Source organism: Chinchilla lanigera, unplaced genomic scaffold (genome assembly GCF_000276665.1).
Source record: "Chinchilla lanigera isolate Chin_1 unplaced genomic scaffold, ChiLan1.0 scaffold00086, whole genome shotgun sequence".
Taxonomy (NCBI): domain Eukaryota; kingdom Metazoa; phylum Chordata; class Mammalia; order Rodentia; family Chinchillidae; genus Chinchilla; species Chinchilla lanigera.
In genome coordinates, this window is record NW_004955487.1 from 4,913,275 (window position 1) to 4,939,931 (window position 26,657).

The 26,657-nt window shown below is 52.5% G+C and overlaps 1 protein-coding gene across 2 annotated transcripts in view; it reads left to right on the top strand.

Annotated features, from left to right (window-relative positions):
* The window catches only part of Pxdn (peroxidasin), a gene marked incomplete at its 5' end in the record, with an annotated part of 69,028 nt that extends 45,848 nt beyond the window's left edge, over nt 1-23,180 (top strand). For both annotated transcript variants that reach the window (XM_005404386.2, XM_005404387.2), the window contains 12 exon segments: nt 44-202; nt 539-651; nt 1,510-1,666; nt 3,771-3,879; nt 4,413-4,570; nt 7,477-8,980; nt 11,624-11,758; nt 12,779-12,987; nt 16,369-16,489; nt 16,772-16,904; nt 20,041-20,154; nt 21,036-23,180. In XM_005404386.2, the coding sequence (XP_005404443.1) occupies nt 44-202; nt 539-651; nt 1,510-1,666; nt 3,771-3,879; nt 4,413-4,570; nt 7,477-8,980; nt 11,624-11,758; nt 12,779-12,987; nt 16,369-16,489; nt 16,772-16,904; nt 20,041-20,154; nt 21,036-21,155 (3,032 nt within the window). In that variant the 3' untranslated portion in view covers nt 21,156-23,180.
* Between the last annotated feature and the right edge of the window lie 3,477 nt (nt 23,181-26,657).

Genomic DNA, 26,657 nt, shown 5'->3' on the forward strand with positions numbered 1-26,657 from the left:
TGTGCTGGCTTCATGCTTGTGTGACTGATGCCCACCCTTGCAGGGAGCCAGCTCTCAGTGGACCGGCGGCACCTGGTGCTGTCCTCGGGCACACTCAGGATCTCCGGGGTGGCCCTGCACGACCAGGGCCAGTACGAGTGCCAGGCTGTCAACATCATCGGCTCCCAGAAGGTTGTGGCCCACCTGACCGTGCAGCCCCGAGGTAGGCACCGAGCAGAGCCTCAGCAGAATAGTTGGGCAAGGAGGAGCTGGGGTGGCTCCCAGAAGAGTGCCCAGCCTGCCACAGTCAGTCCCTCACCTGTAGATGGGAAAGCGTGGTTCTGACTCAGTTTCCTTCCTTCAAACGTCAGCTGCTCTCCAAGCTCTCTGAGCAGAGGAGCCGGTTACGTTCACAGGGTGCTGTTGCCCTCCGGGTGGGATGCAGGAGGGGCAGTCACCACAGGTGCCCGGGCTCTTGCTCTGTGTGGACACCAATCACAGTGACCCAGCACTGAGTGTGCTGCTAACAAGCTGCGCTGACCTCTCTCCCTGCTCGCAGTCACGCCGGTGTTTGCCAGCATCCCCAGTGACCTGACCGTGGAGGTGGGGACCAACGTGCAGCTGCCCTGCAGCTCGCAGGGCGAGCCTGAGCCAGCCATCACCTGGAACAAGGTGAGAGCCCTGCTGCAGAGCCCAGCGTCACCAGGGACGGTGGGTGGCCACCACCTCCTTGTCTGTCCTGCAGACTTTCCACAGCAGAGAGAAAGATATACACGTTGCCAGCTTAGGTCAGCTCTTTTTTTGAACCCAAGGCTTTGGGCATGCTGGGCAAGTGCTCTACCATGGAGCCACATTCCAGCCCAGAAGCTTGGGTCACAGATATCCTGGGAGTTATAAAAACAAACTTGAGATCTTCTCTTTTCTTGCTGTCCAGCAACAAAAGCAAAGAAAAACTTGCTCTTTCAGTCCACAGTGTCACAAGCAATAGTGATGGTTTGTTTCGTTTTGTTTTTTTTTTTTCTTTTTGTGACAGGGTCTCCCTGTGTAGTGCAGGCTGACCTTGAACTCACCATGTAGCCCAGGCTGGCATGAACTGGCTGCAGTCCTCTTGCCTCAACCTCCCAAGGGCTGGGATTACAAGCATGCGCCACCATGCCCAGCATAATGGCTTTTTTAAAATTTCACTTTCCTTTGCTTTTTCATTCAGCCTAGTACAAAACATACAAACCAGCACACACTATGTGTAGGACCTGCTAGGGGCGCTGTGCCAGGGTCTTGAGGCCCCCAGCTCTCTCCTCCTGCCCCAGCCACTCACCTCCCACCTTGTCCTTCCTCCCCACTGCTCCCTCGCCAAGCACGGGGCTTGTGCACTCTGAGTCTGCCTCTGAATCACCCTGCCCTGGGCAGCTGGAGCGCAGCCTCCAAGCCATTTCCCTTCCACAGTCTTGAGGGCACCTTCTCTGTCCCCCCAAGAAGAACAGCTTTAGTCTTCACCTTACTGCTGCCACCTTTCTCACTGCTTCACTCCAGGACGGGGTTCAGGTCACAGAAAGTGGAAAATTTCACATCAGCCCTGAAGGGTTCCTGACCATCAATGATGTGGGGCCCGCGGACGCAGGTCGCTACGAGTGCGTGGCCAGGAACACGATCGGCTACGCCTCGGTCAGCATGGTGCTCAGCGTGAGCGGTAAGGCCCGTGTCGGGGGACAGCATGTCTGCGTCTCTGCTCCCCTTAGGAAAACCAGTTTAGGGTATGCAGAATGACTGAGAGATAGTGGGTCCCTGATTCACAGGCGGAACCCTCCCTCGGGGTGTGTATTAGTCATGTCACAAGACACCTCCCTCAAAGGAGGAGAGGCTTATTTTGGCCCACTGAGCCCCACTTCAGCTAGCTGCGAGGCAGAAACAGGATGGGAGAGGGGCGCGGCGGAGGACAGCTGCCCGTGCCATGGCAGAAGACGGTGTGCGTGGGACACCTCCAGCCTGCCCCACTCCCAGCAGTGAGTCTGCCCTGGATGAGTCCACTGATGAGTGTGGTGCCCCGTGTACAGCCACCTTCCACGCCCACGAGGCCTGATTCTGTTTGAATGGTAAAGGTGTGGACGATCGCTCAGGGCCTCTGTCCTGCCCATCAGTGGATCAGGGTCCACTGAGAGCCCTGAATGCTCAGGAGCAGCCGGGTCGAGGAGAGGAGCATGGAGGCTGCTGTTTGCACAGCGAGCTGGAGATGGCTAGCAGGGGAAGGGGTCAGTGGTGCTGGGGCTCCTCAGAGAGGTCAGGGTGACTGTGCTCAGCCCTGGGAGCCAGATAGGTCATCAAGTCACAGTGGAAAACCAACCCATGAGATGATGTCAGAGAGCAGGGATTCCCCTCAGCCACTCTTTGTACACCTGTCTGCCGAAAAGAGAGAGGGAGCCAGCCGGTGAGAGCAGCTGAGGCTGAAAAGGTGTTAGGGAGGCCAGGAGGGCCTGCGCTGCTGGGAGGAGGACCATCTCATGAGCCGAAGTAGAAAGCATTTTAATAAGTAGCTCCCAACTGTGTCCAAGTCTGGGGAGTGTCTGCATCTGTGCAGGAGCAGTGTCATCGCCTGTTAAGATGAACACAGAGCCAGGCACAGTGGTGCACACCTGTAACCCCAGCATTCCAGGAAGCTGAGGCGGGAGACTGGCAAGTTTGAACCCAGCCCACATAACTTAGCAATTTAGCAAGACCCTCTCTCAAAGCAAACAAACAAGTAACAAAAAGCTGGGAATGTAGGGATGTAGCTCAGCGGGGAAGCCCTGGGTTCAGTCCCTAATTTTGCTAAAATTAAAAGGAAAAAAAAAAGATGGCCATGGCTGGTGGTGTGGCCAGAGCCTTTTCAATGCTCTGGATACAGTGCTCTGGATACGGGGTGGTTAGAATGAGGTTATCATGCTTGGCAAACAGCGCTGACAAGTTAGCATCAGGTGAAAGGGAGCAGGCGAGAACCAGAAAGCGCGTGCACCGTGGGGTACACATATGCATGATGTGTGTTGAGTATGTTGTGTATGTAGTGAGATGTGTGTTTTGCATATGGTGTGCTCTGTGTCGTATGTCTGTGCTATGTGGGGAGTCTGTGATGTGTGTGTGCCCTGGTGTTCGTACATGTGTGGGGAGTTGTGTCTGTGTATAGTGTGATACGTGTGTATTGTGTATCGTATGTGGTATGCGATGTGTTGTATGTATGTGTGATTGTGGTCCATAGTGTGTGATGTATAGTGTATTGTGCAGGTGTGTGTCTGTGGTGTTTTCTGTGTGTGTGTGTTTGTATAGCATAATGTGTGTGCTGTGTGTGACATGTATATGGTGTGCTGTGTGTGTATATGCTGTGGGATGTGTGTCTGGTGTGATGTATGCATGGTGTGTGGTGTGTCATGTGTTGTATGTGTGCACACGTGCCGTGTAGAGGATGTGTGTGAAGGTGTGGGTGTGCAGACCAGGGGAGGGACAGTTGGCACCTCAGGGGAGACCTCAGCCCCCTGGGCCAAGGCCCGACATCACCTTTAGTGTAAAACATCCCTGTTTTAGTGTAAAACTTGCCCGATTGTTCCTGTCTGTTCATGGGCTATCACATCATTCCAAAAAGTCTACAGTTTCCATACTGTTTGAAAACAGCTTTTAGTAGAATTTGTGATAAGATCACTGAAGCCATGGTTTGAAAATAGAAACACCCTGTGGAGAGCGCATGCTCGTTCCTGCATGATGTAGCGTCTAGACACTAGCAGACGAGTAACTCCTGCAGTGTTTTTTCTGACTTCATGTTTCCCTAGTTCCCGATGTCAGTCGAAATGGGGACCCGTTTGTCGCCACCTCCATTGTTGAAGCGATTGCAACGGTGGACAGAGCCATAAATTCGACGCGAACACACTTATTCGACAGGTATCTGGGCTGCGGGGTGGAATGCCCAGCTCCGGGTGCGGGGTTGGAATCCGGGCAGCCCTGGTGCACAGAGCTCTGACCGGCTCCATCCCAAGAAAACTTTTGATTTAGTACTCGTAAACAGCACTGGCTCTGACCTTTCTGGGTGTTAGGATAACAGGAGGATGTGTACTTTCCTAACGGAGTCTGAGCCATGATTCATGCATTCTTGAACTAAGTGATTTGGCAAAAACAAAAGCGTTCCCAAAGCCCTCAGTGCACCAACGCCTGTTGGCAATTCCAGCAGTTTCTCTGTACCTTCATTGAAATGCAGTACCTGTGACTTTCTCTCTTGACTTAATTAATGATTTGTTTTTAGTGTCTCTTGGTTCTTGTCTGTCCGTTTGTTGTTCTTTTGCCTTCCGCTCCGGATAAGCCAGGTACAGTACATCGCGTTGTCCACAGTAGCGATAGCAGTATCCATAGCATCAGTCCTTTCGAATTCTGCTGGTGTTGGTCCACACCGATCTGTCTCCATGCTCTCCTCCACTCAGCCGGCCTCGCTCTCCAAATGACCTGCTGGCCCTCTTCCGGTACCCGAGGGACCCGTACACCGTGGGACAAGCCCGAGCTGGAGAGATCTTCGAGCGCACACTGCAGCTCATCCAGGAGCACGTGCGGCATGGGCTGATGGTCGACTTAAACGGCACGAGTCAGTACCTTTTCCTCCGCTCCTTTGTGCCCATGGGTCAGGGTGTACTGTAGCGGGGCCTCGCGGGAGGCTATGGGTGAGGAGTGCTCGCTGGTCACCCACATGCCCATGCTGAGTGGGCACAGCTGTTTCCCTGCAGGCTGTGAAGTCCTGTCCTCGAGTGACAGAGAGATTGAAGGAAAGAGGGCCACAGATAATAAGGGCACAGTGTCCACAAAGCTCAGTGGCTGTTAAAAAGGATGTGCGTGAAGATCTTCGCGTCTCCAGAGCCACCAAGCAGGCCATCTCTTGTGTGCTTGGATGGGGGACCCCCTGGGCGTGAGCTCCAGCCACTGCCGGGACATAAGCTCTGGCTCTAGATGTCATGATCGCACTTGCAGTTGTGCCTCTGATGGCTGTGACTTTTACTGTGTGACACATTTCTGTTGTCCTTTGCATCGTGAATGCGTTTCACGTCCGCGTGCGCACACACATGCACACATACACAGAGCAGCCGTCCTTGCAGTGTGAGCGATTCCCGGGATTTGATGTTACAACAGTGAATGTGTGAGATGAAAGCGGGGAGGAGGTGAGAGTCGGGGCTCATTGCACCCCACCCTGGGAGCTCAGTGACACCCTGAGCCGTCTCCATTCTGCCACATTTGGAGTTGAACCTTGGGACACAACCTCAGTCTCTTCCCAGGCCCACTTCCTTCTTTCTGACAGCATTCTGCCTACCAGGCACAGGTTGGGCATCGTCTATGGCATCCCCCAGCCCTTCCCACATCTGGGGTGCATCTCTTCTGTCCTGGTATAGAGACCCACATCTTCTCTTTTTTTTTTTTTCACATCTTCTCTTATATGGAGGTCAAAGTGGGAGCTGCTAAAAGTCTCTTCCTGCTGCTTCCCACCACTCATTTAGCTACCAGCTCCAGTCCCCAGAAGTAGTCGTGCGGGACCTGCAGGCCACCACACCACCCTCTGACCTCTGGCCCTGGGTCCTGGCTCTGCCTCGAACTCAAGGCCCCTTGTGAAGGGCTACAAATCCTTTTCCTATCACTGCATGCCAGGTGGAGAAAGATGTGAATCTCAGGCAAAAAGAAGAAACCGTAGCTCCCAAACCCCAGTCCTGCCTTATCCATCTGTCCTACACCCGTGACTTGTACATCCTCCACCATGCCAGGTGCTGCCTGGGTCTGGGGGAGCAGCAGCCTCAGTCTCAAAGATCTGACATTTCAGGAAAGTGCAGGCGTGACGCAGGCTGAGGCATAAGGCTGAGGGAGGCAGGAGTGAGAGGAAGATGAAGGGCCCAGGCCCAGGGCCATCTCATGGAAGGTAAACCTCAAGCAGTGGCACCACAGGCGAGGGGCCCCCTAGGGCGGGGACCACAGGTGCACAGGCTCTGGGAAGGGACCACATCTGCAGGTCAGGGTGGCCGGAGTGGAGGAGGGTGAGAAGAAGGGCAGAGGCTTCAGGGCATGCTCAGAACGGGTCGGCACCACAGAGGTCTCGCACACGGATCGATGCCACCAGAGGCTGTGTCAGGAGGGCCCACGTGGACTCCTGCTCATCTGCCTGTGCATCTGGGTCTGCTGCCCCACCGTCCTGAGGCGCAGGAAGGGTTTTCCTTCCTGGCCCTCTGCTTCCTTGGTGCTTTTGCGTCCAAACCTCGAGTTCTGAGACTTCCCAAGAGCCGCACCAGGCCCTCTACCTTCATGCTGGGTCAGAGCAAGGTGTGCGCCACGGCCACACACAGTGGTGGCTCCTGCTCCTCGCCGTGGCGCCTGCCTGGGTACAGTGTTTCTGATTGCTTCTTTCTGGCCCAGGACACCCCACTTCCCTTCCCCTTGGGGTTCTCGTGGGGATGTTTTTGGTGTCATCACCGTGAAGAGGGCCACCTGTCGTTCCTTGAACTGTGTAGATCAGGTCTCAAGATGCACTGGAGGCCCAGGATGCTGCAGCCTGTGCATACATGCATGTGAGTGTGTCAGTGTGTCTGAATGTGTGCACATGTGAGCATGCTCGCCCATGTCTCTGTGCACATCAGCTTGCACGAGTGCACATGTGCTTGTTTGAATGAGTGTACCTTTGGCTCATACATGTGACTTAGGGGCACACACACATGAGGGCGTGCAGCTGTGTGTGTGTGGATGTGTGTGTGTGGACGTGTGACTGCATGCACGATACATGTGTGTCTTTTCGTCAGGTCCCAGCATGCCCTTGGGGGAAGGGTGTTGGAGAAGGCGGAGCCTGGCTCTGTGAATACCTGGGAGCAGCTTTGGGGAGCCTGAGCCCTGAAGGTCTAACCCCATGGTGTCCAGTGCTCCTATTGCCAGGAGCAGGAGACTCGAAAGGCAAGACAGAAGCTCTGGGTCGGAAGAGTGGTGTCATGGGTAGAAGCCACATTCCTGGCTAGAAAGTGCAGGATTTCCTCCACACCCGTGAGACCATTCGCAGGGTGTTCGTGGGGGCTCTGCGGGCCAGAGCTCTTTTGGAATCAAAGGCAGCATTGTGAAAGTGTGGCCCAGGGTTGTGCCAGAGCAATGGAGAGGAAGGAGGGCTTGCATCCTAGCAGTATCTTCGGAGGACTTAGCCTCCCAAGCCAACGTGGCGGCTAGTGACCCTCAGAGTTGATCTCAACATCCAGGACGGGGCATCTGGGAAGTGTCTGGCTTGCACCATGACACAGGTGATACTGAGTTGTATCTCTTCTCTGTTCCCCAGAGCTCTGAGTGAAGCCGAAAAGAGGAGAGTACATATGTCAAGGCCGGGCCGGTGACCATGAGCGGTCACCACGCTTGGAGCTAGACATGGAAACAGGGAGGCTCGGGCTCTGTGCCAGGGAGTGGAGGGCGGGCAGGGGAAGGCTGAGCTCTGCCGCACAGCCGGGCGCAGCTCTGCACCGACCTGGGGTGCTCACCTTGCAGGTTACCACTACAACGACCTGGTGTCCCCTCAGTACCTGAGCCTCATCGCCAACCTGTCGGGCTGCACCGCGCACCGGCGCGTGAACAACTGCTCAGACATGTGCTTCCACCAGAAGTACAGGACCCACGACGGCACCTGCAACAACCTGCAGCACCCGATGTGGGGCGCCTCGCTGACCGCCTTCGAGCGCCTGCTGAAGGCCGTGTACGAGAACGGCTTCAACACGCCGCGCGGCATCAGCCCGCAGAGGTTATACCACGGCCATGCCCTGCCCATGCCGCGCCTCGTGTCCACCACGCTCATCGGGACAGAGGCGATCACACCTGACACACAGTTCACGCACATGCTCATGCAGTGGGGGCAGTTCCTGGACCACGACCTGGACTCCACAGTGGTGGCCCTGAGCCAGGACCGCTTCTCTGACGGACAGCCGTGCAGCTCAGTGTGCGGCAGCGACCCCCCCTGCTTCTCCGTCATGATCCCCCCCAATGACCCCCGAGCCCGCAGTGGTGCCCGCTGCATGTTCTTTGTGCGCTCCAGCCCCGTGTGTGGCAGCGGCATGACATCTCTGCTCATGAACTCTGTGTACCCACGGGAGCAGATCAACCAGCTCACCTCCTACATCGATGCATCCAACGTGTACGGCAGCACGGACCATGAGGCCCGCGCCATCCGGGACCTGGCCAGCCACCGGGGCCTGCTACGCCAGGGTATCGTGCAGAGGTCCGGGAAGCCGCTGCTGCCCTTCGCTACCGGGCCGCCCACCGAGTGCATGCGGGACGAGAATGAGAGCCCCATCCCGTGCTTCCTGGCCGGGGACCACCGCGCCAACGAGCACCTGGGCCTGACCAGCATGCACACGCTCTGGTTCCGCGAACACAATCGCATTGCGGCTGAGCTGCTGGCCCTGAACCCGCACTGGGATGGGGACACCATCTACTACGAGACCCGCAAGATCGTGGGCGCCGAGGTCCAGCACATCACCTACCAGCACTGGCTGCCCAAGGTGCTTGGGGAGGTGGGCATGAAGATGCTGGGCGAGTATCGCGGCTACGACCCCAGCGTCAATGCCGGGATCTTCAACGCCTTCGCCACTGCCGCCTTCCGCTTCGGCCACACGCTGATCAACCCAGTGCTCCACCGGCTGGACGAGAACTTCGAGCCCATCGCGCAGGGCCATGTGCCCCTCCACAAGGCCTTCTTCTCGCCCTTCCGCATTGTGAACGAGGGCGGCATCGACCCGCTGCTCCGGGGCTTGTTCGGGGTGGCAGGGAAGATGCGCATGCCCTCCCAGCTGCTCAACACGGAGCTCACCGAGCGCCTCTTCTCCATGGCGCACACAGTGGCCCTTGACCTGGCTGCAATCAACATCCAGCGTGGCCGCGACCACGGCATTCCACCCTACCACGACTACCGGGTCTACTGCAACCTGTCGGCCACCCACACATTCGAGGACCTGAAGAATGAGATCAAGAACCCCGACATCCGGGAGAAGCTGAAGAGGTAAGTGTTGAGGGCTGGGATGCCCTTTTTCCTATGAGCTGTCCTTTTATTTTGCTCCTTCTTTGTACTTCATGGAAGAGAAACCATGTGATATTAAAGCCTGTGAGTCTAACTTACTTCACTTAACATTGTGGTTTCCGGGTGCGTCCATTTTCCTACACTTGACTCAAGTTTAATCTTCTTTATGGTAGAGGAGTACTCCATTGTGTGTAAATACCACATTTCCTGTATCCTTTCATCTCTTGATGGACATCTAGGCCACTTTCAAGACCTAGCTATTGCAAATTATACCACTTCTGGGCAGCTCTTCCTGTGGTGGGGTTGTGAGGGTCCCTGGGGGAGAGGGGACACGTTTGGTTAGGATTGGGGTTACCTGACTATCTTGGTTACTTTTCTCTCGTTGCTGGGACAAAATACCAACACCCAAAATTAGGGAAGGAAGGTTTATTTAGCTCACAGTCTGTGGAGGTTTCAGTCCGTACTTGACTGGCTCCAAGGCAGAGTGGCACATGGCAGGGGCAACTTCATGGCAGTGGAAAGCAGCAAAAGCAGCAAGAGCAAAAGAGGAAGAGCAGCAGTGAACAAGCCTCTCTCTCCCTCCTTTATATACAGGCTGCCTGTCCCAGGGCAGGTGTATACTCACACCCATAATCCCAGCATTGGACCATGAGTCAATCATAAACTCTAGAAGCTGCCCCATGACTGCATGAGGCTTTTGAGGGGACATCTAAACGTAAGCCATAACACAGTCCTACACCCAGCTGCCTCCAGGACCTTCTGCCACTCTTGGGGTCCAGTGAGACCCCAACCCTCCAAACGAGATGTCCAGGTCTTCTGCATTTTTCTAACATTCCTCCTGTCAATTCTATGCTCATGAGTGTGTTTTTCTTATTTATGGCCATTTCCTCACGTTCAGTCTTTGTAGGCAGTCCCCGTGACTGCTCATGGGGTTCCCCATAAGGGTCCCTCAGAGCCCTGGGTTTCTGAAGAGGCCCAGGCCATTGTGCATGGGAGGTGTACCGTTCCCATTGTCAGGGATGGAGCGTTGCCCCTGAGCGTGTCCTCCCGGGCCCCTAGCACTGTCTGCAGTCCCCCTGGTGCCTCCGCCTGGCCCCAGGGCAGCCTGCGAGGAGAGGAAGGCTTCCTATTCCCGACTTACCTCCAGTTTTGGGATAATGAACACCATGCCGTGATGTTTCCCATGGTCACTGTGCAGAAACGGTGGCATTGAGTTCCTGGCATCACCCCTGGATCGACACAGGCCCGGCAGAGGTGTTGAAGACAGCTCAGCACCCACTGACCGCTCTCTTCCTCGTTCTCTGCCAACCTTGACCAACTAAGGGGAGACCAGACATAAATACCAGGGAAGGCTATAGCCTCGCAGAGAGCACAGTGGGGGCTTCTGGCAGAACTTAGGGGTCCTCCCACTGCACTGGCACAGGGGAAGATTTTCTATTTGGGGGCAACCCGGGCTCCCCCAGCCCCACATCCCATGTCTATGGCCCCCGGCCCCTTTTGTGAAGGGTGTCCCCTGGGGTGCCAGGGACCGGTGGCTCCATCCCCGCCATGGAGGCTGGGGAGTGAGGCATTTCCAGCCCATGCAGAGCCCTTCAGGGGACAGAGGAGGAAGACAGAGCAGAAGTGAGTCCTCGGGACGCTGCGCATGACAGGAGGTCCGCTGTGGGCCGTCACAGCACAGCCAAAGCGCTGGCAGGCTCCTCTGACCCCTGAACCAGACAGTCAGCCTCGTGCCCCAGAACTGACAGAAAAGCAGCACACGGGATCCCGGCTTGAGTGAAGTCACAGGAGCCCCACCTGCCTGGGTGTCGTAGGAGGAGACGCTGGGACTCTGCAAACCGAGAACTCTGCTGTTGCCCAGGGGAGCTCTCTAGAAATTGCACCCCACTGAGGAAGAACACTCTCTGGAAGTAGCCAGTTCTTCACATGAATGCATTTATTCCTGAAGAGTTGGAAGAGTTTTGTTGGCAGTGTTTGTGCTTGAATATTTAAACCTTATCTTAAGTCATTGTCTTGTCTTTGTTTAGCAGGTATTTTCATTCTGGCTCATATATTTTCAATGCATGGAGGAATCCAGTTTTATTCTTTATGCTGTTTATTGGTTATTCATATATTTATGGGGAAGAGAGAAAGGATCTACACTGTGATATGAAGTGTATTTATCCTGGGAAAATAAGCAAAAGTGTGGCTAAATATTCTTCCTTGTAGGCTTTTATGTGGGGAGAGGGGCTTTTCTAATTTTTTTTTTCTTGCCTTTCTTGAGACAGGGTCTCAGTATGCAGTTCAGGCTGGCCTTGAGCTCACTTTGTAGACCAAGCTAGCCTCGAACTCACAATGATCATCCTGCCTCAGCCTCCCAAGTGCTGGGATTACAGGCATGCACCACCACACCCAGCTCTAAATTTCTTAAATAAGTGTGTGTATATATTTTATATATAATAAAAAATAGGAAAAAATTCTTTAAAATTGATAGATGTATCAGAGAAATAAAGGTGAATTTTCTTTGTCAGGTAAAACTGAATCACGTAAAATCCTGGAACAACGAGTGCTTCCCTGTACTTGTGTTTCTTTTTTAACCACACTCAGCTGTGCGGGGTCAGGTTCAGTCCGACTTCCTTTCCATAGGCTGTACGGCTCCCCGCTCAACATCGACCTGTTCCCGGCTCTCATGGTGGAGGACCTGGTCCCTGGCAGCCGCCTGGGACCCACGCTTATGTGTCTGCTTAGCACACAGTTCCGGCGCCTGCGGGACGGAGACAGGTGAGCCCTTCCCAGGACTCAGGGCGGAGGGGACCCCAGAATACAACCTCCACTACAGTATGCGGTGTCTAACGAGGGCATTTCCTTTAATAGGATCACCTGCTAAGCAATCCACACAGCTAGCCTGTGGTAAGCTTTGAAAGAGTTTGAGTTGGCAGGACTTATTTTCATTTGTAGTTTGTTACTAGTTTAATGTCTGTTCCTGAGGAATTCCAGACACGTCTGTTTTGTAAAAGCGTCTGATTCATTTCACTTAGCGGTGGGGCTGGGGATATAGCTCAGTGGTATAAGCGCCTGCCAGGCAAGTGCAAGCCCCTGAGTTTAATTCTCAGCGCCACGGGGAAAAAAAAAATTTTTTTTCACTTAATATTACATCTCTAGGTGCACCCATTTTCCTACAGATGACTCAAGTTCATCCTTTTTTATGCAGAGTAGTACTGTATTGTGTATAAGTACCACATTTTCTTTATCCATTCACCCACTGATGGACATATAGGCCGCTTCAAGATTTAGCTGTTATGAGTTGTGATACTATAAACATAGATGTGCGTGTATTACTCTGATACGTCTTTAACTCTTTCAGGAAGACACCTAGGATAGGTGGATTGAATAGCTGAATTGAACAGAACTTCTAGTTTTAGTTTTTTACTAGTTTACACTCCCATCTACAGTATAGAAGGGCTCCCCCCCACCCCACCCCACCCACACACAGCCTCTCCAGCATTTATTTGATTCCTTGTTGGTGGCCATTGTTTCAGGAGTAAGATGGAATCTCAGTGTTGTTTTAATTTGCATCTCTTTCATGGCCAGCGATGGCAAGCGTTTCTTTGTGTACTCATTGGCCATTTCTGAAAAGTACCTGTTCATTTCACGTGGCTATTTTTTGAAGTGGGTCTTCTGTTTGGGGGTCTGACTCCCCTTTTAATAGCTGCTGTTGAAAACCAGGAATTGCTGGGAAGTGGGAGGGGCCGTGGCACAGGAGTCCCTGCCCACCTCTGACCCTGCTATCTCCCGGCACAGGCTGTGGTACGAGAACCCCGGGGTGTTCTCCCCTGCCCAGCTGACGCAGATCAAGCAGACCTCGCTGGCGCGGATCCTGTGTGACAACTCAGACAACATCACCCGAGTGCAAGCGGACGTGTTCAGGGTAGCCGAGTTCCCACACGGCTACGGCAGCTGTGAGGACGTCCCCAAGGTGGACCTCCGCGTGTGGCAGGACTGTTGCGAAGGTGTGTGGCAGGGCTGGAGGGAGAGGACATCCCTGTTCTGGCTTTCCTGGCTGCATGATCAGGAGCCATTACGGAGGGATGGGGCCCATTATGTTAGGCTGCACAATCCTGCTCGGTGAGAAATGTGTGATCAGGCGATCTTGGCTTCGTGTGAACACCCAGAGTGAGTGCACACTGACTGGCTGGCTCTCTCTCTCTCACACACACACACACACACACAGCAGTGGTGTGGGCTGGTCACACCACCGGGCCTCTGGATGCCATCAGGAGACACAGGAAATGCAAATGCCTGAGGCTGCTGCCCACAGAACACTCAATAAACTTGGTTTTAAAGTAGAAACAGCACACTATAAAATAATGATGGGTCAGGCCTGGAGGCACATGCCAATCATCTCAACACTCGGAGAGGCTGAGGCAGGAGGATCACAAGTTCAAATCCAGCCTGGGCATCTTAGCAAGACCCTGTCTCCAAATAAATAATTAAATAAATAAATAGGGCCTGGCATGTAGCTCAGTGCAAAGGCCCTGAGTTCATTCCTCAGTACTACCTAAAGAAATAAATAAGATGAAAAGTGGGATATGATGAATACATGAATCAGCAACATTGCCTTTTGATCATTATCAAGTTATTACAGCCAGGTACAGTGGCACACACCTGTAATCCCAGCACTTTGGAGGCTAGGGCAGGAGGATCATTGTGAGTTCAAGACCAGCCTGGGCTACAAAGTGAGCTCAAGGCCAGTGAGCATAGTGAGACCCTGTCTCAAAAAGACAAAAAAAACAGGGCGTGGTGGTGCACACCTGTAATCCCAGCACTCGGGAGGCTGAGGCAGGAGGATCCTTGTGAGTTCGAGACCAGCCTGGGCTACAAAGTGAGCTAAAGGCCAACCTGAACTGCATAGTGAGGCCCTGCCTGAAAAAAGACAAAAAAAAAAAAAACCAACTACGCACTGTATAATAAAGCTGTATTTTAGGACTCTTACCCAGTGGGGTTTTTTACATTGGCGTCATCATGGGCACATGATCTTGATGTTCCCATAGCTAGGTGATAGGAAAATTCTAACTCTTATAATCCTTAGGACCATCCATATATTCATGAGCACAATAGTAAATAAAAGAGGCAGAACTTTAATAATGTGCCTTTAAACCTCATCTAAATCTGTAAATATTTGTGCATTAGCCTCTAGGTCCACAGATAAAAGGGGGAAATAAACATATCAAGGAAGCCTATCAGATTTCCGTTAGCAGAGTGAGCAGGGTGCGCTGGGGCCTGCGGAAGGAAATACTCAAGCTTGCCGTACAGTGCCCATAAATGGGAAGGGCCTGTTATTAGGTTTGGAAGCCCCAGAAAGAGGTCCCAGCTGGCCGACGGGGACACCACCACCTCTGCCACTTCTGGCCACTGTCCTCATAGCCTGGTTCCTACTCTGCATTCCTGAACCTCACTCATGTCAGCCAATCTTACGGTGTATGTCTCAATGTCCCCCAAAACCTCGTTCGCTCCGAGGTGGGGCTTGGGGAAGGTATTGGATTGTGGAGGCGTGATAATCCCCAGAGGATTAGTCCTTTTGTCCTGACATTAATAGTTCAGTATGTTATTTAAATTAATAAGTTAAAATTAAAGTCTGGGTTGAATATTCCAGCCTGTTTATAACACTTCCTTCCAAGTATGTGTGTGTGAAAGAGGGAAAGAGAAATGATTTTATATGTCTCCCTGTCTGTCCTGTTCCCACATTTTTTAGGAACCAATATCTGCATTTTTGCAGGGGGTTTTTGTTTTTATTTTATATTCTCCCAGTTTGTTTTCTTTAAATGCTTTTCCACAAGCATCCAGAGAATTTCATTCTGTGTTTGCAGAAAACTGTCCTCAGAAATCGTGGGAAAAGCCAATTCTTGTTTTCACATACAAAAGCTGCATTTTCTGATAACTTCCCCAGACGCCCTTCAGCTCCTTCAGGAGGATGGCAGCTGGGTGTGCTGCTGTTCTGCCCAGAAAGCCTGCTGTGCTTGCAGAGCAGTGTGCAGCCAGGCCCGCACCGGGCTCCTGGCGAACCCCTTCCTCAAGCCATCACCCACGCCCACATGGCCTCCCCAGATCTTCCCCTCTTACAGTGGCAGGCAGGGCCCTCAGCCACAGAGCCTAAAAAAACCCTTCCTTTATCTAGTTTTAATGCAGACCAAAAGCTGTATCTACAATGTAGCAGAGAAAGAAAAAAAAAAGAATTAAAGCTTAACAAGCCCAGCATTGGTTGCCATTCACCACTAATTCAGTTTTCAAAGAGAGGCGTGGGAAACCTGCTTGCAGCGCCACACCAGCTTGTGGTTGTGGCATGTGAGACCCATGCACTTCAGGACCCAGAAGCTACACCTAGGGGTGTACTCTCTGCCTCTGTTGTTGGTGGTGGAGTTTCTTGTTTTTCTTTTGAAACAGAGGCTCACTGTGTAGTTCAGGCTGGCTTGACCTGACTCTGTAGCCTGGGTTGGCCTCAAACTTGCAATGATCCTCCTGCCTCAGCCTCCCGAGTACTGGAATAAAAGTGCGTGCCACCACACCCGGCCAGGACAGAATGTTTTGCATGAAAGGGTTGTGCTCAGAGTGCATCGTCCTGTTATGCAGCACCTTGGAGCCACTTCCTGGGCCCTGTGCATTTCTGGTGAGCGCATCCGCTTTAGCGAGTGCTCCCACCTAGAGAGCCAGGTAGCCTGGCGCTGTGCAAGCTGGGGCCAAGCAGCGTGGCCCAGACACACACCCTGTACAACCAAGGGCCAGGAGGGCGTTGTTGGAAAGGCGGGAAGCCCTGGGTACTGCCACGTGGCCTTGACCCCGTGGTAGGATCAGCCAACTCCAAGATGAGGAGGCTCTGGGCAGGACTGGGGTTACTAGGAGGAGACGTGGCTATGGTTAACCTGGTTTTTTGTGTCCCTGGAGCTGTGTGAAAAATGGCCCTCTCTGCCGTCCTGAGATGACCAGTGGTCAGCTTATAGAAGAGCAGATCCAGTCGAGGGCTTGGCTTGAGCTCAATGATGAGCTGCTCAGATGAATTACAGGCATGTGAGAAGTGCTTCATGGTGTTGGGGTGATGTATGTGGGGCCCAGGTGAGTGCACTGAGGCTCCTCCCTCCACCTGAGTTATGGAGGGGCTGCAATCCCAGGAGGAGGTGTTGGGGACCTCCGGGAACAGCAGGGTCAGGCCCACTTCTTCCCCTGTGTGAGACCAGCTTATGGCTCCGTGAGGCCACCCCAGTCACAGCCTGACCTGCAGTGTCCCCGTTGGTTTCGTAGATGCGATGTGAGGATTGTTGCTGCTTGACCAGGTATGCTTACTTTCTCCAAAGTTGGAGCCGCCATCCACTCACAGGCCCTTTCCGCTTTCTCTTTAGACTGCAGGACCAGGGGGCAGTTCAACGCATTCTCCTACCACTTCCGAGGTAGACGGTCCCTAGGATTCAGCTACCGGGAGGACCAGCCAGCCAAGAGATCCAGGCCTCGGAGGGGACTGAGGTTCGTGTGTCTCTGGTGAACCGTGATGGGCAGTAGGGCTGGGGGTCCACTGTCTGCTCTGTTCTTTGCTCGGCCCAGTTGAGTACAGCAGGAGACATCCTAGTGGGTGTTGGGAGGGGGACAAGTCTTGTAGCCTCTGTCCAGCTAGGCTGTGCTGGCTACAGCCCTTGAGTACTTGACGTAGGAGGAGGGACACTCCAGAAGCATGAATTTGCATCTGGGTAGGTGACATTCCTACCTGCAGAAATGACATTTCTCAGCTTCTCCTTTTTTCCCCCTTAGTGTCAGAAAACACAGCACACACATGGGTAACACCACGGCAGCAGTCTTTGAGCACTCAGAAGGCCTGGCCACAAACGACTTCAAAGAATTTGTCCAGGAAATGCAGAAGACTATCACAGAGCTCAGAAAACAGGTAACGCCATCTACGCCACACCCTGCTCTTCATCCTGCAAACCTTTTCCACGTCTCACTTCTTTCCCTTCCAGGGAACTGTGGTGTGCCCAGCCGGCCCAGTATCCACTCAGGTGTCCCCTCTCAGTGCCTTCGCCCTTCTCTGTTGCTCATCTCTACCGGGCCTGCACAGCTGGACTCTCTGGGTTTCCCAGCTGGCCAGGGACTTGGCAGTGGGCACTTAGTATCACAGGCTCAACGTCACAAAAACCAGGTGTGGAATGCTTGGGAGATGGCAAACTTCACTTTTTGTTCCCAGACCACTTTTCAGGAGTAGCTTTGGAGTGATTGTCCATGGCAAGTGGTGCCCATCCACAGTGCTCTCCCCTCACAACCCCCAGGAACTGGCTTCTGCCTCTTCCTGGCACAGGGAGGACTCAAGGACATGTGGTGCCTTCTCTGGTCTTAGGGTTTGTGGGTACAGCTCTGCTCCTACTCCTGAACTCCTCAATTTTAGAGAAACTGGTTTATTCACCCACTGTCCTATTGCTGGAGCAAAAATACTCCATACCTACAACTTACAGAACGGGTTTAATGGCTCACAGTTTCAAAGGGTTCAGTCCATGGTCAGCTGGTTCCAACAGGGAGCAGGGAGGAGGTGGGGTCAAGAATTCACCCTTCCAGGTCACCCCAGTGACCTCCTCCAACCAGGCCCCACCACCTACAGCACATTCAGCCATGTACTCATCTATAGATGGTTCCTCTGCTGGGCACAGTGCCCACGGTCCATTACCTTCCACATACATGAGACTTTGGGTGACATTTTAGATGTAAACCATAACAAGATCATCTGCCAATGTGGCCCTGAAATCCTCTGGTCTTGGGTGGCTTCTGCCTCTTCTGTGCCCCCAGCTCCTCCATCCTGCTGATGTAAGCACATGCCAGGCCACGGGTACAGAGACCAAGCCCTGCAGATGTCAAGGTGGTGACAGATGCACGTTTCCTGGGAACCCAGTGGAGGCTGTGAGCCCCAAGGGAGTCGGGTGAGCCAGGTGGACAGGTGACTTGTGAGGTTCCCACTTGCATCACAAAGGGGCAGCAACCTGAAGCTCAAAGTACAGAGCATCCGTGTGACTTTTATAGGCAGCCCTGACTCAGCTTGGAGGCATCCAGACTGGGTCCCCTCACTGGCATCTGGGCATGGCCACCCCCGTGCCTGATGCCCACTGACCCTGAGGACTGCTGAGGCATGCGTGGGTCAACTTTGCACTTGCTTGTCTGGGCCTTTGAGTTCCAGCAGGGTCGGCCACAGATGTCTGGGGCCTCACAGGACACATAGGTCTGACTGCCACTGGCTCCTGAGGACATAGGGACCCTCCCGCTTATCTTCATGGGTCTGATAACAGATTTCTAAAATTTTAGTGACTTAAATATCAGTCCTTCTAATGAATGATTCATACAGAATAGTTGTTCTGATTTCGAAGCCAAGCCAATCTGAGATATTTCACAAGGTGAATTGCTATTCAACTAATTAAATCGTAGATGCCAGCTCTTCAAGGGTAGAATCACCTTAAAATACAAAGGGAAAGGGATTTCTTTAGGGAATTCTGGGGGTTAAACCCAGTACCCCTGCACTAAGTTACAACCTCAGCCCTACCCCCATTTTTTGAGACAAGGTCTTGCTAAGTTGCCCAGGCTGGGCTTGCACTTAGGATTCTCCTGCCTCAGCCTCCCAGAGTGCTGGGATTACAGGCATGCACCACCACACCTGGCAGAGGTGATTTTGACACTGGGACTGCATGGGTTTTTGCAAGTGACATCCCGTGCTCCTACACAGGATGGGCTCGTGTGTCTGTGCATGGCAGTCATTGCGAGAAGGGTGTGGACAGTGTTTTAACTCAGGTGCACACGCAGTGGCTTTGTCATTCAGCTTGAGCGTAGCCACTGTTGCCTGTCACCAAAGCAGGCAAGAGACTGTTGTACATGGCTCTCGAGAAACTTGTTCCAAGGATCAGGATGAAGTTGGTGCATAAGTGACGCCCACTCTAGGCCTCCACAACAGCTCCTTTAAGCTCAGTTGCAGCCAACAGAAAACCCAAAGTAAAGATGGATCCAGGGAGGCACAGGCTGCCTTTCCTCAAGGGGTCCAGGCTGCTGGCCTTCCCCAGAGGTGGGACCCCAGCTGTTGCTTATTCTGAAGGGCCTCCAGCTGCCTCACCCATCTGTACCCCCAGTAGGGTACAGGAAGCTGGCTACAGAAAACCCTTCAGGTCAGGAGTCCCAAACCTGTTAGGAAACTGGAAGTGAGTAGCCGGCAGGTGGGTGAAGCGTCTGTATTTCCAGCCACCCCCAGTTGCTGGCATCCCCGCCTGAGTGCCGCCTCCTGTCAGATCGGTGGGTGTTAGACTCTAGGAGTGTGAGCCCTCCTGTGAGCTGCACATGCATGGGATGTAGGGCACATGCCTTTAAAAGAATTAATGCAGGGCCAGGGATATAGCTCAGCAGCACAATGCCTATCTGGCAAGCACAAAGTCATGAGTTCAATTCCTGGTACAAAAAAAAAAATTAATGCAAGAGTAGAAATAAAGTGCACAATATGATAATAAAAACAGTGCATGGTGTGCTACTAATAGAAATAAAGTGCACAATAAATTAATGTGCTTGAATCATCTCAAAACACCCTCCACCCCCACCTTTCTGTGGAAAAATTGTTCTCCACAAATCTAGTCCCTGAGGCCAGTCAGCTGGGGATGTTGGCTCCAGGGAACTCCTGCCTGTCCCGAAACATCCTGAGAGTCACATGCTCACACCTGTGTGCCTCACTTCCAAAGAAAACCTGGCTCTGTTGCTGGGAACGTGATCCTAGAACTGATAGTCGTGGTCTTTGGAAAACCTAAGTGCACGATGTTCTTGTCGTGGATTGAAGACTCGGTGACGGTCTCCAGGCGCCTTCTGACCTTGTTATAACCACACTGCAGACCCCATGCCCTCGTCTGTCGGGCGGCGTGGTGTCAGGTGGCACAGTGTTGGGCATCCAGTTGTGGCACTTTCCGACACCCTCACCTGTCTCACCGGTGCACTTGGGATCCCATCAGGGGTCTACATGTGCCCCATGCCAATGCTCTGCAGTGACCAGGGCGCACTTTGTGCCTCTCCAGATAAACAAGCTTGAGTCCCGGCTCAGCACCTCAGAGTGCGTGGACACGGATGGCGAGTCCCACGCCAACAACACAAAGTGGAAAACGGACGCCTGCACCACGTGCGAGTGCAAGGTGAGTATGGGGCCTGTGTGGTGCCCCACATCCCCCGGGGGAGGGATGGCCCAGGGCTCAAGGAACACCAGGAGCCCACAGGACCAGGTACACTGCAGAGAAGGTGCTCGTGGGACCAGACCCATGGCACCTGCCCTACTAGAAGATGGGCAAAGACAGCCCCACAGAAGGTGTTGTGTGCACCAGCTGTACCTGCTGCTGGCCAGGTGGAAGGTTCCCACCGAGGAGCCTGCACATATACCACAGCTCGGGCTCCCCCAGCACGGGGCTACACAGCTCATTCCAGTCCTGCCCAGGGCTGTTGGCTCCCGTGTTGGGGACATGGCTCATCTTGGGCAGAAGGGAGATAGTGGGCAGGTGCGGGTGCCAGGTCAGAGCAGGGACCAGAAGCCTGGCCTGACAGCTTGGGGCAAGGCTGGCTGGCAGGGCAGTGATGGTGAGGGCCTGTCTGGGACATCTGGGTGCCAGCCAAGGACAGGTTTGTTTCTCATCAGGGATATCAGGGTGGCATTCGGTGTCCCTTGGCTGGTCTCACTCAGGAAGGACAGGCCAGGTTCCCTGACCCTTCTTTCTGTCCCCCCACCTTCCTGGTGGGATGAGGTGCAAGCGTAGCCTGTGGCCATGGATTCCTGTCAGAGTGATGGACAGAAAGCCGGGAGTGTGAGCCCCTGGAGGAAGTGGCTATTGTTCTTAGCTAGTTCTTGTGTGCAGCTGGGAAGCCCCCAGAATCACCACTCTGGTGCAGTTGCAGAGGAGATGAGCCCATCACTTCTGGGCACAGGCCGGGATGCACCGTGAGAAGAGGGGCCAGGGCCCAGGGTGACCAGTACATGCCCCTCAGGCTGGCCCAGAGGTGTCAGCTGTGTGTGTCTCCCCTGCAGGATGGGCAGGTCACCTGCTTCGTGGAAGCCTGCCAGCTGGCCTCCTGTCCCACGCCCGTGAAAGCCGAAGGCATGTGCTGTCCCGTCTGCCCAAGGAAAACCCCAGAGGAAGAGCCCTAGGCACTGGCGGAGCTCCTTGTGGTCATCTGCGGTCTTCGGGAGATGGCGGTGCCGAAGGCTACCCCAGGACTGAGACCCATCAGGACCTCCGGCCAGGCCTCGGGGTGCAGCACAGGCTACTCCAGCCCGTGTCCGTGCCAGGGAAGCAGAGCAGACAGGAAGGGGGACAGATGTGTCCTCACTGCGTGTCAGACTTCTCAGGTTTTTATTTAATTCTTTTAACATAAAAAATTGGTGCTACCGTTAAATTGCACAGTCCAGTCTTTAGGCTCCTAAAGTGATTCTAGCTCATGACAGTTGCTTTTCAATGGAGCAGGTCACTCTGCATGTCTCTTCCACCTGGGTCTGGGACCAGGAGGTCAGACAGGTGAAAGAAGTCCTGGAACATCTGGATGACATCACAGGCTACACTGAAAAAGAAAATCCACTTTGGCAAATGGAACGGGGTCTTTGAAGAGCCTCCTCACTCCTCCTCCCTGTCTGCCCACTTCCCCGTCTGGGGTCGCTAACATTTCTCAGCTCATCAGCATTTAACCGTAGAACAGAGCCGTCATTCACCCCCTGACGCCAGTCCTGCTCCTTGCACATGTGACTGTCACATTATTAAGCCACATTTAGAAACGGGCTTGTTTCCACTGATGGCGTGGCCCTGTACTGCACACCTCTGACCCGGAGGTGAATGCCTCATCCCATGTCACGTGTGGCGACCTCCTGGTGGCCGCATGCTTGGCAGGCAGTCTGCAGACCACGGCACGCAAGCTCAAGACCCACCCTCCACATCCTTCCCCAGGTGACGTGCAGGGGGAGCTCTGTAACTTTGTGTTGTGTGAACCCTTTGAAAGAATCAATCCCTATACCTCACGTGTACTTTAAATTGCATCATGCTTTTTGAAAATTTACCCATTTTTCAGGTGTTGACTATAGTAGGAAGATCATTTCCACTATGCAAAAGTTGTTTGAGAATTTAGTGAAAACCAACTATCGTACCTCATGGTCTCTTTTTAATCAACCAAAACCTTCCATTTGGTCCTGGAAACACATCGATCTGTGTTCTGAGGGACAGTTCCCCAAACATGCGAGTTTTAATCAGTGCTCATTACTTGCCCATGACCCCTCTGTGCCAGGCACTATGAATATCCTGGATGCCAGTGCAGGGACCATCTGCCGAGAAGACAACCTGAAGACACAGGTGTCATAGTGAGACAACGTAACCCGTTTGGAGACAGCAGCTGGCACATACGGGCACTTGAGGGTCTGGTGTGATTTGGGTGTGATGTACATGCCCTGGTGAGCTCGCTTCCCACAGAAAGAGACACCAGAAGCTAAGTGTGTAAGCCACTGAGTGTGCCACAGACATGGGCCGCATTCCAGCCCTGAGTGTGAGCAGCCCCACAGCAGTTTCATCGTGGTGTGCATCTTGAGTTCTTACCTACGCATTGCTAAGTGGTAAATAAAACCTGGTCAGTGTTCCCCGGGGCACGCACTTCTTTTGAAATATTAAGTCAAACTTGGCAATCAGATCTGTAAAGTAGGCAACCTATGAGCGTCAAAATTGGACGGTGTAAAAGTTGCTCAGGTGTAACAGTGACAGCAGAGTCTGTCTATTCTGGGAGTGCTTGCTGTCTTGTGTGTCCCTGGGGGTGTTTGTGGTCTCTTGATTTTGGCAGAATACACGAGTACAGCGTGTGGTGGGCAGGTAGCTCTCTAAATGGAAGAGAGGGAGCTAGCTGCAATTTACATCAAATTCTGTGAGTCACCTCACAATGCCGAGCGTCACCAGCTTAATGATGTGGTATCTTCACTACCAAGATAGGGACCGTGCCAGGATGAACTCTTCTTAGCAGCCACTGTGAGGGGATTGCTGTAACAGAAAGCAAAGTGTACATATTTATTTACGTTTCTAACCATTGCCGACAACCAAGTGCCTTCTTTATGTTCATTGTATTCAGTACTTTACCAAAGAGACATTTGCACTATGTAACGATGCCTTTCGGTTTAAATAAAAGGGCCACATTGTCAAGTGGAGAACGTTCTCTTTATTTTCCCCCCCTGAAAATGATAAATAAAGCTATGGCGTGGTTGCCAGGCAGCACCAAAGGAGCAGAAGTGGAGCCTAGGCTGAAGCCCTGGAGTTGCACCGCTCACTATCCTATAGGAAAAATGTGAGAAGGAATTGGGTAAAGGCCAGTTTTTTCACCGAAAGGGAGAGTACTTCATTTAGCTGGACCATGACTTCTGTAGATCCTGGGCAAGTGAGAAGGGAATACTCAGGAGAAGACATGTGCGTCTTCCCTGGTGTGGACGGAGACGAAGTTTGTCGGAGACGAAGTTTGTGGTGGGGGTGACCCCCGAGGGCCAGTGACAGGCAGGTTTCCTCCCCAAAGCAGGAGCACAGATGGCTGGCTGCCGGACACATCTGTGCAGCTCTGCAGCCGCACGTCGGTGACAACTTTTCATCCCCTGAGCTCCAGTCTGGGAGAGGGAGAGGACCCTGCTCTGAGGGAAACTGGGAAAGATTTGAGGATGTCTTTACAAGATTTGACAATACTGTCACAGGGTCTGGGGGCAGATTGCACTCATACATAATTATAAGAAAGATGAAGTTTTTGACATTGCCACATCATTTCAAAATGAAGAGAAACTGGCCAGAGCCACCTTCAAGGACATGCCGAGACACCTGCATCCCCTGCTGCCTTCCAGTGGCACCAAGATGGCACACTGGCGAGGAACTTGGTTCACACAAGGACCTGAAATTATCTTTTAGCTGGCAAAGTAGTGCATGCTTATAATCCCAACACTCTGGGAGACTGAGGCAGGAAAGTTGTAATTTCAAGCTCAGCCTAGGCAACTTAGTGACTTGGAAAGACCCCATCTCGAAACAAAAAATGAAGGGCTCAGTGCAAAGTCCCTGGGTTCGAGTCCCCATACTGCAAACACAACAACGTAAGACTCTTTGGCAGTTAGCAGGAATTACATTTAGAGACTCCAGTGGTTCCCTTTCCAAAAGTGACAAACGTGAGGTTGGAATTTTTATGATGTGAACAGGTTTCTGTTCCACTCGGCCTTGAATTTCTTGAGATTGTTGTGAAACTACCTAGAAGGAAACAGCAGTGTGTAATGCCGGCCGGACCCCTGTACCTTCCGTCCCTCCTCATTCCCAGGTTTTCCCTAGAACCCTAAGGACTCACCAGGACCAAACAGTTGCTATTCTTTGGGTTTTTGGGTGCCGAGCTGATACCTTTTTACTTGAAACCTTCTCTTGGTGGAGCTGCTTTCATTTATGATTACGGTAACAAATATTCTCAAAGCCCGGTCATGACTGGTTTTATGTCTGTGGGATTCATTAAAAATCACTTCCTCTCCATCTGCTATTACGGTTAGTCTGTTTTTCTTTGTCCAAAGAATTGGAACTCCAGAGGAAGGAAGCCAGGGTTGAAAATCCCAGCACCTTTTCCATTGTGTTCCCACTGCATCCTCAGAGTTTCCACAAGTTAACAAAGAGATCTTGAAGTGACTTTTTTTTTTATTGCCACTGTAATTCTGAATGTCAGCCCAGCAATCTCTGCCTGGAGAGGCATCTCAGAAACAGCTTCACTGTGGCTGGTTCAGGGTTAGTGAGGAAGGAACTATTTCCTCTCCCTCTGTCCTTCCTAATGGTTGTTAAACAATAACCATGAAATGGTACGGCTTTCCTATATATAAGTTTAGGGAAGTAAAGAACAGAAATCTGATTTTTATTCTATTTTCTTTTCAGACATTAAGCCTAATCTTAAGTATCTTGGAAAATCTTTTCCTTGTGTTTCACCAAAATCAAATCCCTCTTTAATAATTATTCATCCACAGTTAAAAGCCCTAAAATAAATAACCCCATGACATCATGCTTCTGTGATGTCTAATTGCCTACATCCTTCCCAGCAGGCAGACTAATTTTCTCGTTTGGCCTTCACTGAGCACAACAAGGGGCCTTGTGGAATGCGCAGCTTGCAGCTGTTTTGGAAGAGGTTTCTGGACAGCATTCATGTTTATGTTCTTTAAAAACCATGGCACCAGAAATTATCTCAGAGGAGGACACCGGTCTTCATTTCTTAGAACTGTAACTTAGAGCCCCAGGGACCAGGGGCCGGGTGCTGGTGGTCATCCTCCGCACCAGATTTCTACAGAAGTCCTGCGGGAGCCGCTGGGGGGCCGCTGTCTCCTCTGCCACCTCCCAGAACGCTGGCCCCAAGACCCAGACCCATTTCTCTGACCCTAAAACCAGCCCTGCATTGATTTCACCAAACTTCAAGTGCACGTATCAACTTCAAATTTGATTTCTTGCCTGCCCTGCTCAAAGTATTGATACACTTGCCCAGCTCCTTGGACCTTCCTCAGGTGCGGGAGAAAAAACACTTTGGTCTCGGGAACCTGAATGCTTAGGATAAGGCTTCTTTCTTTTGCTGAGCTGCCGTCCTGACTTGACCTTTCCATGTCTTCCTATATTTTCATTTGAGAAACAAGCGATTGCATCGCCTGCCCTGGGAGTGCATCATACAGATAACGTGAGGTGTCCACGCCCGTGCTCCAGCACAGATGCAGAGTTGGGCTATAGCTCTGCTTTGGTCACTTCAGCACAGCCCTGCCAGGCAGAGATCTGCCTTGGGTGTCCTGCCACCCCGTATCTCACAGTTAGTGGCTGTGTCTTCATGCAGGAAGGGAGGGGAAATGCTGGGACTCTGGGCTTCCTCCATGGGCTTGACTAAAGATAATGAAGTTGTAACAAGAAAGGACCCCATCTGACTGGAACATCGAGATTAGAGCCGAGCTCTGGCAGCCCAGTTCTCCAGGGACCAAGAATATGTTTTTAAGACACAGTGCCCCTGGATGCAGAGAGCCATGCGGATTCCTGCTCGCTGAAGCCCACCTGGTCCTGCACCCCACATACCCCGTCCTGCACCGCTGGATTCCCACAGACCTCAGAACACACCTTCCCCACCTCTGGTCTGTCTTCCTGCCGCTGGTCCCCATCATTCACAGTCTCCCTTCGTCTCCCCTGTGGCTCACCACCACAGCACAGCTGACCAGTCTCTGGGAATAGGTCCAGAGTGAGCTTTGTGCTGGGCTTGCTTCTCCCCGTGAGTGACCAGCTGCCCTCCCTGTACAGCTCTTATCTCAAAGACAAGCACACACCAGTCCTGTCTTCGCTGCCATGGATTCAGAGCTTGTTCAGGCCCTGTTCCTGATTGAGCACCAGCTCAGTGGCAATGATCCTGTCACCTTTTAAGCTGAAAGCCTTTATTTGTGAGCTAATGTAACACAGTCCTCTTAGTTTCTGCAAAAATTAGTGCAAAGACATAGGATTTGGACTAGCTGTGTGTCCCTGACCATCGTTCCTGATGCTCAGATTATCTAGCCTGCTGGAACCTAGACTGCTTCATCAACAACGTCATCTACCTATGTAAGATGAGTTTTCCCAGCATTCGGGAGGCTGAGGCAGGAGGATTGTTGTGAGTTCAAGACAAGCCT